At 41.0% G+C, this 16883-nt stretch overlaps 2 protein-coding genes across 15 annotated transcripts in view; one reads left to right on the forward strand and one right to left on the reverse strand.

Annotated features, from left to right (window-relative positions):
* ppip5k1a (diphosphoinositol pentakisphosphate kinase 1a) overlaps positions 1 to 1558 on the forward strand; it is a 34956-nt gene extending 33398 nt beyond the window's left edge. For all 13 annotated transcript variants that reach the window (XM_083549858.1, XM_083549866.1, XM_083549864.1 and 10 more), the window contains one exon: positions 48 to 1558. In XM_083549858.1, coding sequence (XP_083405984.1) covers positions 48 to 134 — 87 coding nt within the window. In that variant the 3' untranslated portion in view covers positions 135 to 1558. The remainder of the gene's footprint in view (positions 1 to 47) is intronic.
* Positions 1559 to 5458: 3900 nt separating this feature from the next.
* Positions 5459 to 16883, reverse strand: part of map1aa (microtubule-associated protein 1Aa) — a 31690-nt gene continuing 20265 nt past the window's right edge. For both annotated transcript variants that reach the window (XM_083549642.1, XM_083549643.1), the window contains 3 exons: positions 9994 to 16846; positions 9609 to 9841; positions 5459 to 8864 (listed from right to left, as the gene is read on the reverse strand). In XM_083549642.1, the coding sequence (XP_083405768.1) occupies positions 8709 to 8864; positions 9609 to 9841; positions 9994 to 16846 (7242 nt within the window). In that variant the 3' untranslated portion in view covers positions 5459 to 8708. The remainder of the gene's footprint in view (positions 8865 to 9608; positions 9842 to 9993; positions 16847 to 16883) is intronic.

A 16883-nucleotide genomic window follows, 5' to 3' on the forward strand; every position in this document is an offset into this window, starting at 1 on the left:
TTGCAGTTTATTTGAAGAATAACGTTTCTGTTTCATGACACCCGCAGGTGGACATATGGAGGAGCGGCACACACGGCCTCCCTCACACCGGCACTCCCTTAGAGGTCGGTGCCCAGCGTTCGGCCGAGTCCTGAAAACCCCGAACGCCCAGTCCAAGTGTGCATGCTAATCCATGCTAATCCATTCTAGTGCCTCTGTGATCTCATGTCAAGTGCTGTACACCTACTGTAGGTCTCGAAACGCCGGCGCTCAGTCGCCTGGTCAGACGTTATGGAGACAGCATTCTTGATCTGAAATGCTGCATGTCCTTTGTTTTAGTGTGAAGTCTTAGTGCTGAATCGTCCTCATCAGCTTGTTGTCGCACCGCCGGCGACTGTCTGTTAACGCGGCGATATAAAACGGCGTGATCAACTCCATACGGTGCACCATGCTGGACGCTTTTCACGATTTTCAACATTTCATGGAGTTGTTTTTGTGTTTTTTGGGATATCGGCACATACTACTACTATCGATAAACCTCGTGCTGATGCAGTCGGCTGCTATTTAATTTGAATGCCTTTTATAGGCCACGTTTTATTGCAGATTAACATACATGGACAAGGACAGAAGCCTGATTATAGTTTATATACGTTATAGCCTACTAATTTCTTTTTTTTTTTTTTTTTATTACTCCTTTTTTTTTTTTCTCCCCTGCCAAAGCTTTCTTTCCGTACCAGTCATAATTTATTCACTTGTAAGGAACTACACATGTACGTGTTACACAATTATTTATCAACTAATGCAAAGCGTATTTTTTAAATATAGTAACATAACGAATAAATTCTCATCTTTTATCAATTTTATATTTTTCTAAAAAATAAAGAAATAAAAAGAACCATACTGTACCACTGCAGCTCGGATCGCGGAGTAAGCTCTAATCACAGCGAGTTTATTTTTCCTTTAGCTTTACAGCTTTCCGCTCTATAAATAAATAAATAAATAAACAAACAAATTAATTCAAAAAAGCTCGTTTTTTTTCTTTTCTATTGTAGACGGCTAGATTTCGTTGGTTTCCTGACGCTGTACAATTCAAAGTTTATGAATGGGATCGAATATTATTTAATGTCGCCCGGTAGAAATGCTGCTGCTCGGATGTTTGCACAAGACGAATCAGCATTTTGAAGAAAAAAATGTAAAAAAAAATTTCTTTGTCGATTTGTACGCTAGCATGTGGTCGAACTTTTTTTTCTTCCTTTTCTCAGACTGACCTGTATGTTTTTCCAACGCTATTAGTGCACCACTGTATACAACTGCAGAAGGGATAAGCGACTTTGCCATACCGACATTTCATTGTTACCTCCCACTAGCGAGTTTTATTATAACACAAGAGATATTATTTGGAATTTATGTATATTTGGTTCGTAATCATCACTGACACGTTCTGATCTGTTTGTAGAGTTTGTGTTGCTGCCAGTGCTGTTTACAGTTGCTGTAGTCTTTATAAATATATATATGTGGCATTTTTCAGTGTTCCAATGCCACAATGTAATGTTCAGAATAAAATTCGAATTCCTGTCAAGTGTCACCGGTTTCTGTTACAATCCAAAGAGAAAACGAAGTCTAAAAGTCACAATCGCGCAATTTTTCAACTTCGCTCAGTGCGAGTAGCAATGGAGCTGATTCTGAAATCCTGAGATGATAACGATGCCGGTCTCAGCTTTCTACTGATACGGTTTACGTTTACTAACATTCGGCTCTATCAGAAAATACGAGGTGGTATCGCAACAATTTTTTGAAGACTAATGGTGTAATTGGTGCTGTTCTGACCGCGTCTGCTATTTCATCACGGACAGGAAGTTGAAACAAAGAGCAAACTTAAAATCCTGTGTGAAAAGGAGAGCGTTTGACGTGACACGTTTTTGCTGCAACAAGTCGTCCGAGGTGTTTCGAGCGGAAGACGACGAGAGATCAGGAAGACCTCCGACGAGCAGCGGAAACCATTCGGCCACTAGTGCATAATGATCGTCGGAGAACAATCCACGTGATGTTACCTCCACCCACACACCCTGCTCGCCAGATTCGGCTCCTGTGGACTCCACGCTGTTTCCGAAGATGAAGTTACAGCTCAAATGTCGTGTTTTGACACCCTGGCAGAGATCCGGCAGAGAATCGAAGAAGGTGATCAGGAGGCTTCATAAAGAAGACTTCCAGGATACATTCCAGAAGTGGCAGGAACGCTGGGAGCCCTGTATTGCTGTGCGATGGGACTTTTTTTGAAGGTGATAGTGTGTAAGCATTTATAAATAAAGTATTTTCTTGTGAACAGAACCTTTTGATATCACCTCATACATGCTGATAGTGGTTCAGTAGGACACAGATCTGAGTAGCTGATGACCTCAACAATGATGGAACTATAATGAATGGGCATTGTGTTAAACAAGAGGATGGGTTTCTCAAACCATCTCAGGAGGTCAACACTTGGTCTCTCATTAGGGATAAATGTATAGGGACTAAATTGTGACCCTGAAATCAAAAAATTTTTTAACTGTTTATTTAATGAAACTCCATTGGTGTAGTATCTTTTGTGAAAAGTAGTACACAAACATTTTGTTGGACTAATACTTTTTCCCCTTTTGAGAAACGTTTTTATTCTGTGGAAAAGGTTTTAAATCTAGTTAATACAAATTTTGTCTTGAGGTTTTTTAGTAAAAATTAATCCTAAACATCTTATTTAGTCTCATATTTGTATAAATAAACATGGCTGTTGAAGCCAACATTGTGTTGAGAAAAAAAAACACTACACAAATCGGGCTCTTCAGAAGCCTTATTGAAGCCTTTGATAGCTTCCTTTAACTTGTCTGATTTGTCTGATCATCTTCCTTTTGATAATACTGCAGAGTTCCTCTCAGGAGTGTAAATTCCTAGTGTAAAGGAGTGTACATGTTAGTAAAGGTAGGTATTAATGGACGTAGGTGAGGTGAGGAGGCCTGGGGTGCAGTCAGCATTTTACATCATCGTTCACCAGGATAGGGTAAGAGTTAGTAGTTCAAATGAATCCTACATTCAAATACTTTACAATTGTATACCTCCAATTTTACCAGAACAAAACTAGAGTCTTGACGCAGGTTAAGGCTTTTCACAGTTGCTTCCACTTACGTTATAAACACACTTTATATCCAAAAGTCTGTTGCTCATCACATCCATGTTGGAGTTGAAAACTCACAACTGTATATGGTGTCTTTGTATGCTGTAGAATTTCCCTTTCCTGGAACTGAAGATGGCCTGAAAATGGTTCCTGATCTTATTGATGCTCTCGATCCTGACCGCAATGCTTCAAAATCAAGTGGAGCGCCTTTGCAGAAGAGTCGAGCTTATTATAACAGCAAATGGGATGTAAATCTTGAATGGAATGTTCAACAAGCATATATGAGTGCAATTAAGGATAAAAATAAATGGATCTAATTCAACAGCGGTGTACCAAGCACCATATTCCACAAACTGTACACATCTGGAGTGTGCCAGCTTCTTCATTATAAGTAAATATTTCCAAAGGAAATGTATACTCTGAAACAAGCTTTTCAATAGGATCCATGCTGGAGAGGGATGTAAAGAATTACATGGTTATTTAAAATTCTACTAGAGAGGTTTCCAGTCTCCACAGGATCCATGCTGCTGCTTTAAGATCTTATCAGCCTGTGGTCCCAGCTTCAGACATTGGGTAGCTGTACATTACAATCCTAATTCCAAAATAATTTGGACAAAATGTAAAAATAAACCCATATTTTATTCACAAAAGAAAATAGAAAAAATGAAATGTTTAAACTGAGGAATTGTACCATTTTATGGGAAAAATAAGATAATAATCCAAAAAGAATTCTGTAATGGAAATCACTGCATACGCTCATTAACACCTCCAGAAATCATTGTCTGTGAACACAGTTTTCCATGTCATCCACAAATGCAGGTTAAATCTCTATTATGCAAAGAAGGAGGTATACGTGAACAAGAAACGCTGCCGTCTGGGCCAAAGCTCATTTAAAATGTACTGAGGCAAAATGGAAAACAGTTTTGTGGTCAGGCGAATTAAAATTTTTATTTCTTTTTGGAAACCATGGATACCACGTCCTCCGGAATAAAGAGGAGAGGGACCATCCGGGCTTGTTAGCAGCACTCAGTGTCCCAACTTTTTTGGAATTGGGGTTGTATATATTTTTTTTACTTCTAAAGGAAATTTCCAGGCTGATATTTGTTTCCAGTTTACCCCTGATACGAACAAATCCCGTCTGTGTCAATCGTATCAGCAGCTGCCAACCCAAAAGGTTGTTGTTCACGGAACAGCGAGGCTCTGTTCTTGGTACCCAGCACTGAATTTGCACCCACACACAACCACTTTGTTTCTCCTTATTCATGTTCTGTAGAATGGTGGGAGGGGGGTTGGTTGGGGTGATGGGTTCGGATGAATAACAGCGATCCGGTAACCCAGATAGTACTCTTGAAGTCCTTTGTATTCAGTCTTTGCCAACTGAGTTTGTGTGGTAGGTGGGAGCTGTGCTTATAAATAGGTACAGAATAATAGCACAACGTATCATCATTATCTATAGTTTGGTAGATGTTTTTTTTTCCCTGGCTGTGGTCTTGTTTGTCATTTTTTTTCTGACAATCCTGGCGTTCCTGGTTTATTAAATGCTGGATAGTAATGAACATCTCACCCCATTCAAATAACGAATGTATGCGATATTTCCGCATAATAATATGACGGCTCCAGGTGACATTTTACATCATCTCGTATATAAAATAGGATTGATTACCAGCATTTGATTTGACAGTCGAGCAAACTGAATTTTCTTCCAGCTTAGGTGTCTTTTTTATTTTCTTTCTAAACGTCAATATCAGTGTCTTCAACAGTCCTTTTTCATTGTGCTTGCAGAAATTCAACAGAGCTCCTAATATCACCATTACTACATTTCAATAACATTCACATAATGACAAAAGTTTGTGGACACCTGACTGTAAGATTGGTGTGTGTTTTTTTTTTCTTTTTGAACATCCTGTTTTTTATTTAGCTCCCATTCACTCATAATAACTTTGACATGTCTGGGAAGATGTTCCACCTGATTTTGTGGAGATTTGTGCTCATTCAGCCACAAGGGTGTTAGTGAAGTCAGGTACTGATGTAGGTGAGGTGAGGAGGTCTGGGGTGCAGTTAGTGTTTACATTCACTGCTCACCAGGGTAGCGTTAGAGCTCTATAAAAGGAGATCTTCCACTCCAATCTTCATCCAGCTGGCTTTGTGCACAGGGCTAACGTCATGCTGGGACATGTTTGGGTCTCCTAGTTGAAATGAATCCTTCATCCGAATACTGTACGATTGTGTGCCTCTAATTGTATAGTATCAGTTTGTAGAAGAACCAAATGTGGCTTGAAGGGTCAGGTGTCCCAATACTTTTGCTACACATTCAATGTCGCAGACGCCATGGAACATTTTTCAACGACTGTATTTTATTGGTGATCACCAGGTTGACCCTTTTACAACAAATCTGTCGATATTCTACATTTAGAGAGATCTCGACGAAACACAATATTGCACATCGAAATAAAAGAGCAAAAGAGAAAACGTCGAAACGTAATCGAATAAATTTACCTCGAGGGGGAAAAAAACGAAAAAGCACACAGTATGTTCTTTTTAAACACCGCACAGAGTTCAACGAGAGCGTGGCCCAGTTATATATGCGCCATAGAGACCATTGAGACATTTTGATATATACATATATATATATATATATATATATATATATATATATATATATATATATATATATATAATGATTTTAAAATAGTACTGTATTTAATGTCATCGAAACATACACGTTTAAATTGAAGATCACATGCAGAAACTAGCCAGGCTGAATGGAAAGCTGAATTCTAATCATCTATTACTGTCAAGATGTGAATTATTCAAAATGCATCTAAAGAAGGTACATTTTTTTTATTTATTTTTTTTACACAGCACATCGATGAGTTCACGTTTTATATTTAGTTTGTTACGTTGTTCATTAACTCGCGAGAAAAAATTTAAACGAATGGTCACCACTTAAAAACCTTAAATATAAAATTTGATCAGTGATCTGGTCACATGATCTGGCAGTCAGATACACAAGAGCATTTTTGTTTTCGCTAAATTGTCCTTGTACGTGTCCGTCTTCACCCTCTGGTAGCGAGAAAACGTCTTCGTATGTAGCACTTGGAAATCAATACCGAGCAGCTAAAAAGTTGTTGTAAACATGAATGATAATAGATAAAAATACGGTTTAAAGAAAAACAGCTGGCCATTTTTGGATTCCAAATAAATAAAGTAAATAAAAATGTACATTTGGTTGTTTTAAATGAACCAATCTCGCTGATTATCTCAATTTTATCTTCACTCAATTTTATCTTCCATCATGACATTTTCACATGATACAGAGATACAGAGAGCCAAATTTCCTGCAAAAATAAAATTTTTGCTGAATTGAATCCCACCAATTCGAACTGTTCAAAAAACATTTTTTTCCTCTGTTATTATTATTATTATTATTAATAATATACATGCAAACTTGATCTCAAATTCGCTCTCAAAATGGGAATCCTGTCAGCTCTAATCCAGATCGACCCTCCAGGTCCCTGCAGTCGCTACAGCAAACAAACATGGAGGAAACAAACTCCAATTTCCAACAAACAAAACACACTGGTCCTCATACTAATACAGCCCAGATGTTACCATTCTGTCATGTTATGAGTGATTAGCACACTAGAAGAACAGATCCAAAACGACAGGAAAGTCCAAATTGTGAAATAGGAAAGTAAGATGTTCGACTTTTGATCGGAAGCTTGTGAGTTCAAATACCAGCACCTAAAGTCCCTGCTGGACCTTTAAGCGAGGGCCTTAACCTTCAACTGTGCCCAGTTTTATAATGAAAATAATTGAATCTGCCAAATGTCTGTAATGTAAATAGTTGTAGCGTTCAGCAAGTGACGAAAATTTTAATTGTTAATAGACAAAAACGTAGCTTTTTGAACATGCTCTCCGAAGTGGATCAATTTGGAAACGCTATTTATTTTTAAATAAATTATTATTAAACCGCAGTGAAAATGGAGGCTTTTCGAAAACGGCGGCGTATTTTTTAGTCGTGTGATGGCGCCGTTTCAACGATCGCTGATGTTTGTATGCTGTAGTCACTGCAGGGAGCTGAAAATCCTCAGAGCTGCCAGATCCTCTATTTTCACTCAACTCTTAAACTCTATTTTTCACCCTGGTTCAAAATCACCTCTGTTCAAGACGCATCAAAATTACTAATATTGACCAATTTGGGGTTATTATTCGATCAGGTTGAAATATTTCGACTTAATAATAAAAGAAACCGATCCACAATGTGCTTATCAACTCCCCAAACTAAGATGGTTCCGTATTAAGTCCTGGGAAAAAGATGCCGGTTATTCATAGTCGTTAATTCCACCCACACTTGTGCAGGGAACACATAACCTTATCCCCGTAGCATTCACACCCCAATCTGGAGCATTTCACAGACTCATACCGGCGCTCCAGCAACGCAACATTCACGATCTTTTTTTTTTTCTTTTTTTTCTATTGCTTTGGCTTAGACTTTTAGATTCTTTTCCCACCTTTTTCTATATTTACAAAGCATTACATAAAGCAAAAATAAAAAAACGAAAAGGAAGAAATCATTATAAGGTGCTGATACATTTCATCTGCAATTGTCAAAATATACATGTAAAGGGTATTTTTTTGTTGTGTTTAGCTCCACTTCGACAGCACACACCACACAAACGAATGGTCCACAAAAAAACACAGACTTATCCTACATATAATCCTAATTCTTTGATTTTTACGCTAAGACGGAGAAGAACGTCAGATCGATCGTGTCTCCTATTATCGGTCAGGTTGGTCTTCTTTACGTGCTTAGATACAGAGGCGAAAATGATGAAAATAAAGTAAGAAAAATCGCGTTTCTCAGCTTTAAAATATGCAGAAATGTGTTGCGGTTTTGTCATTCTGACCAGGACAAACTAAAGCGTTAATATAAAGTATTTATTTTAATATTTAAAGTATTTAAGCATTATATAAAGCGTTGTTTTGGATGATAGTAAAATATCCAGCGTGTAAATCGCTTTCTGAAGAATAATAAATGAATCCGGTTGATAGTGATTTCGTGTGTATTGTGTGTATTGTGTGTGTGTGTGTGTGTGTGTGTGTGTGTGTGTGTGTGTGTGTGTGTGTGTGTGTGTGTGTGTGTGTGTGTGTGTGTGTGATCATGAGAACCGAGAACATATAGGTGCGTGCAGAAGAACGATACGTGCGGAAATGAAACGAGAAACAATAATGGGAAACTTCAAACGAGCTTGAAATGAAAAAAAATGAATGCCATTCGACACGCCAGGAAAAACTATATAAATGGGAAAGATCGTACGTGTTTCTTTCTTCGTTAAAGGGAGAAAATTAAAAATCCAAACATCAAAGGCACATCCTTTTCCGAGTCTTTCCGGATGATACCATCCTCGTTCAGGTTAGGGAATGTTGTACGAGAGAGAGAGAGAGAGAGAGAGAGAGAGAGAGAGAGAGAGAGAGAGAGATACTGACCGACTATGCACAATGTTATCTGAGGGAGTTTTTTTAACACTGAAGAAATAAGGCGTAGAACTGTAAAAGTGTGAACCTGGGAGCCGTGCCAGATTTAGAACTCGATCTTACAAGCGGGGAATGATTCATCCTGCATCACAACTGTGCTGCTGCTAGCCAGCACCATGATATTCAGCTCCTGTTGCTTTTCATGGGTCTGCTGGTACCACTCCCTCATCACTTCGGTGTCATGTGTAGGAATCAGCGTCACCTAAACCAGAGCAGAGGGACGTGTTTAAGTCATTATCAGCTGATGGAAGTTTATTTTGTTCCTGAATCATTGATTACACTCCAAGAACCCTAGATGAATTGGTATTATTGGTGATGCATGTTTCCTCGACATTAAAAGTACACATATTACAGTTTTTCTCAGTTGCTTTGCAACGTTTCTTAGATGAAATTCTTAAACCTCCACATCATGTAGTGCACATACTAAAATATAAAAAAAAATAAAAAATAAAAACGTGTTGCTTTAAATAAATTGCGAACACTTTGGTAGCTTCATTTTAATCGATTGTGTACAATTGTCTGCTGTTTCATGATAAAAAAAATATATTAATCTGGTTCTCACCTGAATAGTCTTAATTCCCAAAACATCTCAGCATTAGTTCATTGAATGCAAATTGGGTAAACTAGTTGTCATATTCTGTCAAGAAATCAAGAAACACCGAAACCGTGCGCCATCACACTGACAACATTTCGACAATCTTGTTTGTTAACAATGACAAAAGGACCTGATGGCGATGAAATGCTCATTGACCCAAATACTTACTTTTGAGATGAAAGAACAGAAATGTTTTTGAGAAAAGTGCAGCCTTTTGCAAGCAATCTGTGTTGTGCTGTTTGTACAAATTGTTTTAAGAAAAGCACTTACTGGTTTGCAAAAATTGAGAATGATTTTGAAAAAAGGCTTTAAAGCAACTGAGAAAAAACTGTAATGAAGATGTACGAGTACCTGGAGATTAGAGCCCCATTGTGCTTTTCCCTCCAGCAGTGCATCCAGGACCACATGGCTAGGCTCTCCGCTGCTGGAGTCGTTCCCGCTCACTACATAATAGGCAGAGCGAACACGTTTGAAGAACTCCTGGTCGACATTTTTAGCACTGCAGTGGTTGGGAATGTAGGCCAAGTCCACAAAGATGGGAGAAGCAGAGGGCACGGCTGAACTGGATTTTGGAGGATTTGAGCCTGATAGAAACAAGTGTATGAACAATGAAAAATCACATCGTGAGGACGCCTGCAATGCAAATATCGGACAAGCGTCCAATACCTTTACCTTTAGCGTCCAATTACCATCATTAAAATGTGTCTCCAAACGTCTATTCTATCCACATACATACCTGAAATAGCTTTAATTCCGTTGACTAGGCCCTTGCCCGTGTTGTGACTTGACTTGGACAGGTCATCTTCCAGGTCCTTCTTCTTCAGCGAGGTGGTACGTGGAGAAGATTCCTTTGACGGAGACCTCTTACGAATGGCATCGGCTTTTCTGGCTGGCGACCTCGACTTACTTACTTTGCGAAGGCTCTTTGCTTTCGAGTCTTTCTTTAAAGGTTTGTCGGTGAGGCTGGACATAGCATCGGGGTCTACCATGCAGACATCAGGACGAGGTGGGTAAGGGGCTGGATCCATCATCGGTGTGGGCAGGGGATCATGACTTTTCTCAGAGTGGGATGAGGAGTGCTTTCCACTGTAGGCTCCAGATGATTTGTCTACAGGGAGGTAATCGGCATCCTCATCCGATTCTGCATTGGCTTCTGCTGTGATAGAGGGACAATCCTCTGTTCCTGGTGGAACGTCCGAGTCTGTCTGTGAGGGCAGAGATTCGCTTACTGAGGTCGGAGGTGTGTCTTCTCCAGCTAAGCCAGTTCCTGCAGCCATGGCTCCAGAGAGGCGATATGATTCACTGTCCTCTCTGTAGGACCCATGAAGTGGCTGGTTGTAGGATCGTTTCTTGCCTGCAGGGTGTTGCTGATCTGCATCCTGGCTGTTTTGTTCATCAGCTTCTTCATCACTGGACAGCTGGCAAATGCTTGGGTTAATAAAAGATGGTGAGGTGTCTCCCTTTCTTTGTTTGTACTCAGAGGAAGAGTAGGCTGGGGATGAAGAGAAGGAGCTGGCACCCATGTATGTATTGGAAGGATGATCGAAGTCATCTTGCCTGCTTGAATCTTCTTTATAGAAGGAAGATGGAAAAGACTGATCGGCAGATGAAAGGGAAAGAGGACGAGGCGGATGATCAGGCTCCTTTTCCTGTTCTTCCTCGTACTCATCCTCGTGACGATAATGAGGGGGCGATTCTCCTGGGTAGATGCCTCTTTGCTGCTTCATTTCCCATTCGAACGGGTTCTTTTTTTTGCAGGCTTCAAATTGTTTGCTTTTCAGTTCGGTTTTTGATGTAACCTTGCTGACATCAGCAAAGGCCTCTGGAGCTGCCATGGTGACCTCTGCAGGACCATTTGCAGTATCTGGTTTTGAAGAAGCATGAATAAGCACATCTGGAAATGTGCCCACTTTACTGGCAGAAGACACCGAAAAATGATCATCTTTCTTGTCCACTTCAGCTGTAAAAGGAGATAGTTGGAAGTGCAGTTTGTCCTGTTCAGACTCACAAATGTAGCCTTCCTCCTCTTCACTGCTCTCGGTGTCTAAGTAATATTGTTTCTCGGGTAAATCAGCATGAGGTGATAAGGAAGCACCGAACAGATCTTTTTTCATTATGTCTTTCTCAGTAGACTCTGAAAGAGGATTGAAAGGTCCTGTAGCCCCATATTCAGCCTGCAGGCCTGTATCTGCCCCCCAATCTGGCTTGTAAAAGCAGGAACCCTGCGGGCCTTTTTCCAAAACACTACTGGAAGATCTGAGAAGTTCTTCTCTTTTATCCACTGAATGCGAAGTCACCGACTTGATCTCAAAAGGTGATAGCGGTGAAAACCTTGCTAGGCTGGATGTGGATTCAGCTGTCATGGTGGCAGGTGTCACTTTCTCTGACACTTCCAAATAGTCATCTTTAACCAGCCCACCAGAACTGGAGAATAGTGAATCTATTACAGGTGACTGCTCATCTTTAAAAGGTGAATACTCGTATCCAACGCTGGCGGGAGTTTCTAGATCATCTCCGAACTGACGACTAGTAGAGAGAGAGGCAGAAGCAGAGGATGAATGACTATAGGAGGATGAGGAGGAGTATGCAGTGGCTGATGTAGTTGTATAGCTGAAGCCTGGTGAAATGGTGTCTGTTTTTTTTGCTGAAACATCTGGTGATTTTTGCTTTTCTAACTCAAGGTCTTTGTCATTATGGTGATATTTGTCCTCGCTTGGCTTTGTGGACAGAGGTAAAAAAGACTGACCATAACTATTATCTTTGTGCTCTGGATGGCTGGAGGGGACAGATTTTTTCACCTCATCAAAAGAATATTCATGTCCCTCATGTGACTCCGTCATGTGGCTGCCAGCGAGTGGTGATGCTGTTTCCTTTTTACCTGGTTCAAAATGTTCCTCAGCATTTGTTTGACCCTTTGACAGATCGAAAGGAGGAGGAACTGGGGGCATGTCATAGCTGACACATCCTGACCTATAGTCCTGTGAGGTGTCCTTCTTTTCCTCCTTGAACTCAGGAGGTACTATGTTGGTGGCACCAGACAACAAGTCTTTTCCTTTTTCTTTTTCCATGTCAATGTCACTGACATGTCTCTTGTAAAGATCGTCATCGTCATCATCTTCATCGGTCTCCTCTTCTTCTTCTTCGTCGTCGTCATCCTCTCCGTGTGCTAACATCTTCATGTCTAGCGCACTTGCTCTCGCCATCTCACTGAAAGACTGAGCTGCCGCAGAGGTGCTGTTTTTTGCAGCCAAATAGCCAGAAGTGGTAAAGTCATCTTCATGATCACTTGATAGAGTTTCACCTATTGTCTTTCCAGTAGACTGCTCAAACTGGATGGAAAATAGGTCTTTTTCTGGTGAGAATGAATGAGATGATGTCTTGGTCTCCGATTTAACATCAAGTATTGTATCAGTAGGTTTTTCACCTGAAATGTATCCAACATTCGATTCCATAGATGTTTTGGTTTCACCATATGATGTTGATAATGATGGCATGTCTTTTACTTGAGGAGACTCATCAGACATTTTTGTTGTTTCAATAAAGGAATCCTTTTTCTCTGTATCCTTCACGGAGTCAATACGATCATCCGACTTTTCAGCACAGTCTTTTGGTAAATTAGGAGAGTATGAATCCACTGAACTGGATTTACTGTCATATACATCAGAATAAGTAAAACTCTTCCCAACATATGGTGTATCCTGCCTTATCTCTCTCATATGGTCTTCTTTAAGATCTTTTTCAGACTCCGGGAAGGAGTACAAGTTAAAGTGTACGCTTTTATCGCCATTTTTGGAAGTCACCGCAGTCTCAGAGTCGTGTCTCTCTGAGAACTCTGAGAACGTCATGTCTTTTTTGCTGTAGGTTCCTGGCACAGAGTCCAACTTGTCCTGAGGCCCTTTTATGCTCGAGTAAGTGCATTCCTCATCTTCACTCTCTTCCTCCTCTTCAGAGCTCAGCACCTTGCCTTCTTTTTCCAAATAGGTCATGTCTGGCAGTTGATCTTTCTTCTCTGTTTCCTCTTTCTCGTGTTTAATGAGCTTATCGTCCTTAAACGTTTGTTCACAGGTGTCATCTTCATCAAGGAATGTGCTCTCCCTCTCTTCTTTGTATTTCGTTTTAAGACAGGTCTTAAAATCTACCTTCCCCAAATAATCTTCTTCCTCTTCTACTTCTACTTCAACATCATCTTCTTCGTCTCCCGAATCATCAAATGTTGCCCTTGTGCTTGAGAAACCCATTTTGTCTGGGTCGCCTTCATCCATGATTTTTAACGTCTTTTCGTTTGCATCACCTTCTGTTTCGTGTTTAGTCAAAATTTGAACGTCGTACGTGCCCTTTTCCATTCTGTCGTCTTTCTCAATTGATAAAGACTTTGGTGCCCTTTCCTCAGTAGGTGAATAGCCAATGCTGGTAGGGCCTGACTGTGTAGGTGACGCCATCCTCATGGTGCTATCATCTGGACTTAGACATCTCTCGGAAGGTTCTGAAGCCCCACTTGCTTCTGGAGTGCCTAAGACACAGGGTGCAATAGACATTGTTTTCCCAGCAGCATCTGTTTTGGGCACATCTGGAGAAATGTTCTCATCCTTTTCTTGTGTGACGGAAGTGGTTTCCAAAGAGGAAAGAGTTACCATCGAGAAGGGGCATTTATCAAGCTGTTCTTTTACAGTGGCAGATGCATAACTCTCATGAAGTTTTCCGAGAGGCATGTCAACATTGGGTGTCTGGTCCTCTTCCTCTTCTTCGTCATCATCATCTTCTTCATGTGGTTGAGTGGTAGGTTTTTTGAGAGTAGTCTCTATTTCTGGAACTGTGGGTTGGCACTCTTCTGAAGGGGGTGATTTGAAGCATTTGTCTTCTTCCAAAGATGAGGTTGGAGAGATTGTACCAGCCGAATGCAGGTATTCCTTTCCCTCAGTGCGACTGGACGACTGTGCACTGTTCGCGTTGTCCAGGATTAACGAGTTTTTCCCTAGTTCCTCGGTCGGAGGTGCTGTGACAGACGCAATAGACTGATCTTCAGTAACCGACGCTGCGAAAGAGGATAATTTATCGTATTCTGTAATGGAGGTGGCTGAGGATATATGTTCTTCTTCAGCCAATGGTGCTGCAATAATATTTGCGGAATATGTAGATAAAACTGGAGTCTGGCTCATCTTTGTTGTTAAGTCTTGGGCAACAGATATTGCTGGGGGTTTTATGTCTTTCATGCCATGGAAAACAGAGTCAGGTTGATCAGGGACAGAGACATCATCATAGTGGAGATGATGGATCCTGTCCTCAGGCTCTTCGTGGATCTCCTCATCAGATATGGTCTGTTCGGTCTCTGAATATCCAGGGATGGTTTCATCTTGTATGAACAAGATGTGTTCAGTGGCCCCTGCAGGTTTGATCGTTTTAGTGTCCATATGCTTGGTGTCGCAGTCTTTACTAATGTATTCCTTTTTGGGCCCCTCGGTTTTATATATTAACTCTTCCTCGTGAACTATATCCTCTGCTTCTTCCAGCTCGGCTTTTTCTATAACATCCTCTTCTTCCTCGCTGTCACTCTTTTTATGTTTCTTTTCAAGTTCTTTGTCCGTCTGGATGTCCATGCGTTTTTCATCCTCCGCCTTCTCCGTAAGATCTGGAGTTATTTTGGTTTCGGTGTTGTATTCTTCTTCATAGTCATCCTCTGTAGCAGCGCCCTCATCCTCAAATTTGTCTGCAGTTTTGATTAGAGATTTGTCTGCCTTTTCCTCTCCATACATGTGTTTTTCCTCATGAGGTGATTCTGTCTCGTTGTCAGTAGTGGGTATTCCTTCATCTGGAGACACAATGTGTGCGTCCGGGAGAGCTGTATTTTCCAGATTTGAAAGCGCTTTGCTATTTGCAAGCTCAGAAAGTTCCTCTTGTCTCAGCGCCTCAAAATCCTTGGTGAGATCTTCTGGGGAGGATACCAGGGATCTGTAATTTTCCTGTATCTCTTTTGAAACCTGTTTTGCAGCAGGTCTGTTCTCTCGCTCTTTGATCGCTTTAGTTTTTTCAGCCTTTGGTTTGGCCTGAACCTTCGCTTTGTTAAGAGTCTTTTTGACCTCAGGGGTAAAGGGTTTTAAGTCAGGTTTGGTGATCTTCCTTAATTCCGGCTTACTTACTTCCTTCAGTTTGGATTCTTTGTTGTCATCTTTCTTAACGGAATCTTTCTTTTCTTTCTTTATCTGTTTCTTTTCTTTATCTTTCTTCTCCTCCGTTTTGGCTGACTTGACATGTTTCTTAGGGGATCTCTCTCTTAACTTCTTTTTCTCCTGCTTTACTGTAATGGTTGTATCTGTGCTGGCTTTCACTGGTTTAGTGGGTTTTACACTCTCTTGCAATTTACTCGGCTTCTTTTCTGTTTTCGTTTCTTTTACCGAGTCACTTTTTGATTCGATGTCCTCGTTCGCCTCTTTCTTGCTTGCCTTGGTAGTAGCAAGTAATTTGGGTGAAGACTTAAGGCTTTCCTTGCTGTCAGTCCTCGGCTTAAGTTTGGTTTGTTTAACTGTTGAAGGGGGCCCTCCGGATGATATGTCTTTTTGAGTAGCGACCGGATAACGCAAGAAGTCAAGATGCCTTAGCTTTTCTAGTCCCTCAAAGATTTTGTTTTGTGGTGCATTGCCAGGAAACAATACCCTCACGATCTTTTCGGTAGGGCTGGCTGGAACCCAGACGACAAGTGCGGTTACTGATGTAAGGTAGGGCACAGAAATTTCTCCCTCTTTTCCGTTGGCCATCATGATACCGGTCTTGGCTTTACTGTTGCCTGCCCACTTCTGCATGAAAAATTGCATTTCTTTACTGTCCTTGACTGGGTTTAGAACGTACATGTCTAATCTGCCAACACCCAATTTGTGGAAAAGGGTTACAGGCTCGATTGTGTTGCTAACAACTCGATTCAAGGGCTCAGGTTTAATACCCAATTTAGTGAGGTACTGCAATGTAAGAGATGCCTCCTCGATGCTCCGTTTAACTTTCAAAGTCGATTCAGATGTCTTTAGCTTGTCCGGGACATTAAAGAAAACCACACCAAGCTCAGGCGAAAGCAGGTTTTTTATCCATTCTCCATAGGCATTTGAGCCTTGAGAATGGTCTTCCTCTTGCTCTGCGATCTTTCTCCTCAACAGTCCGTTTATCCCAGGGAGATTGTCAGCTCCGATGTGGGTAAGCAGAACCGAATCAATCCGATCCAAGTGCCGCACCAGTTTCCAGAAACAAGATTTCTGGTCTGAACCACCGTCGATCAAAATGTTAAAGCCATTGACTGCAAACAGGGCAGAGTCACCCCTGCCTCCGGGGAAGATATAGCAGCAGGGCTTCGACAACTTCAGAAATCCCCCCGAGCTAGGTGGCTCTAGGAGCTCAAACGGAGAAGCAATGTCTACAGTCTCAGAGACGTAATCTGTAAACTCTGTAACACCCTCCATCTCGGGCAGCACAGGGTCAGGGTTTAATCTGTAATCCAGAATGTCCTGCTCCTGCTTGAGCTTTAGGGAGCTCCAGGCCCCCTCGTCTTCACAACACACAGTCAGACACGCTCGCTCACCTGGACCTGACTGGCTCAAGAAGTTCTTAATCTGAAAAAAATTTGAAAGATAAATTGCATTACAATTT

Source organism: Silurus aristotelis (assembly GCF_946808225.1).
Source record: "Silurus aristotelis genome assembly, chromosome: 9".
Lineage (NCBI taxonomy): Eukaryota > Metazoa > Chordata > Actinopteri > Siluriformes > Siluridae > Silurus > Silurus aristotelis.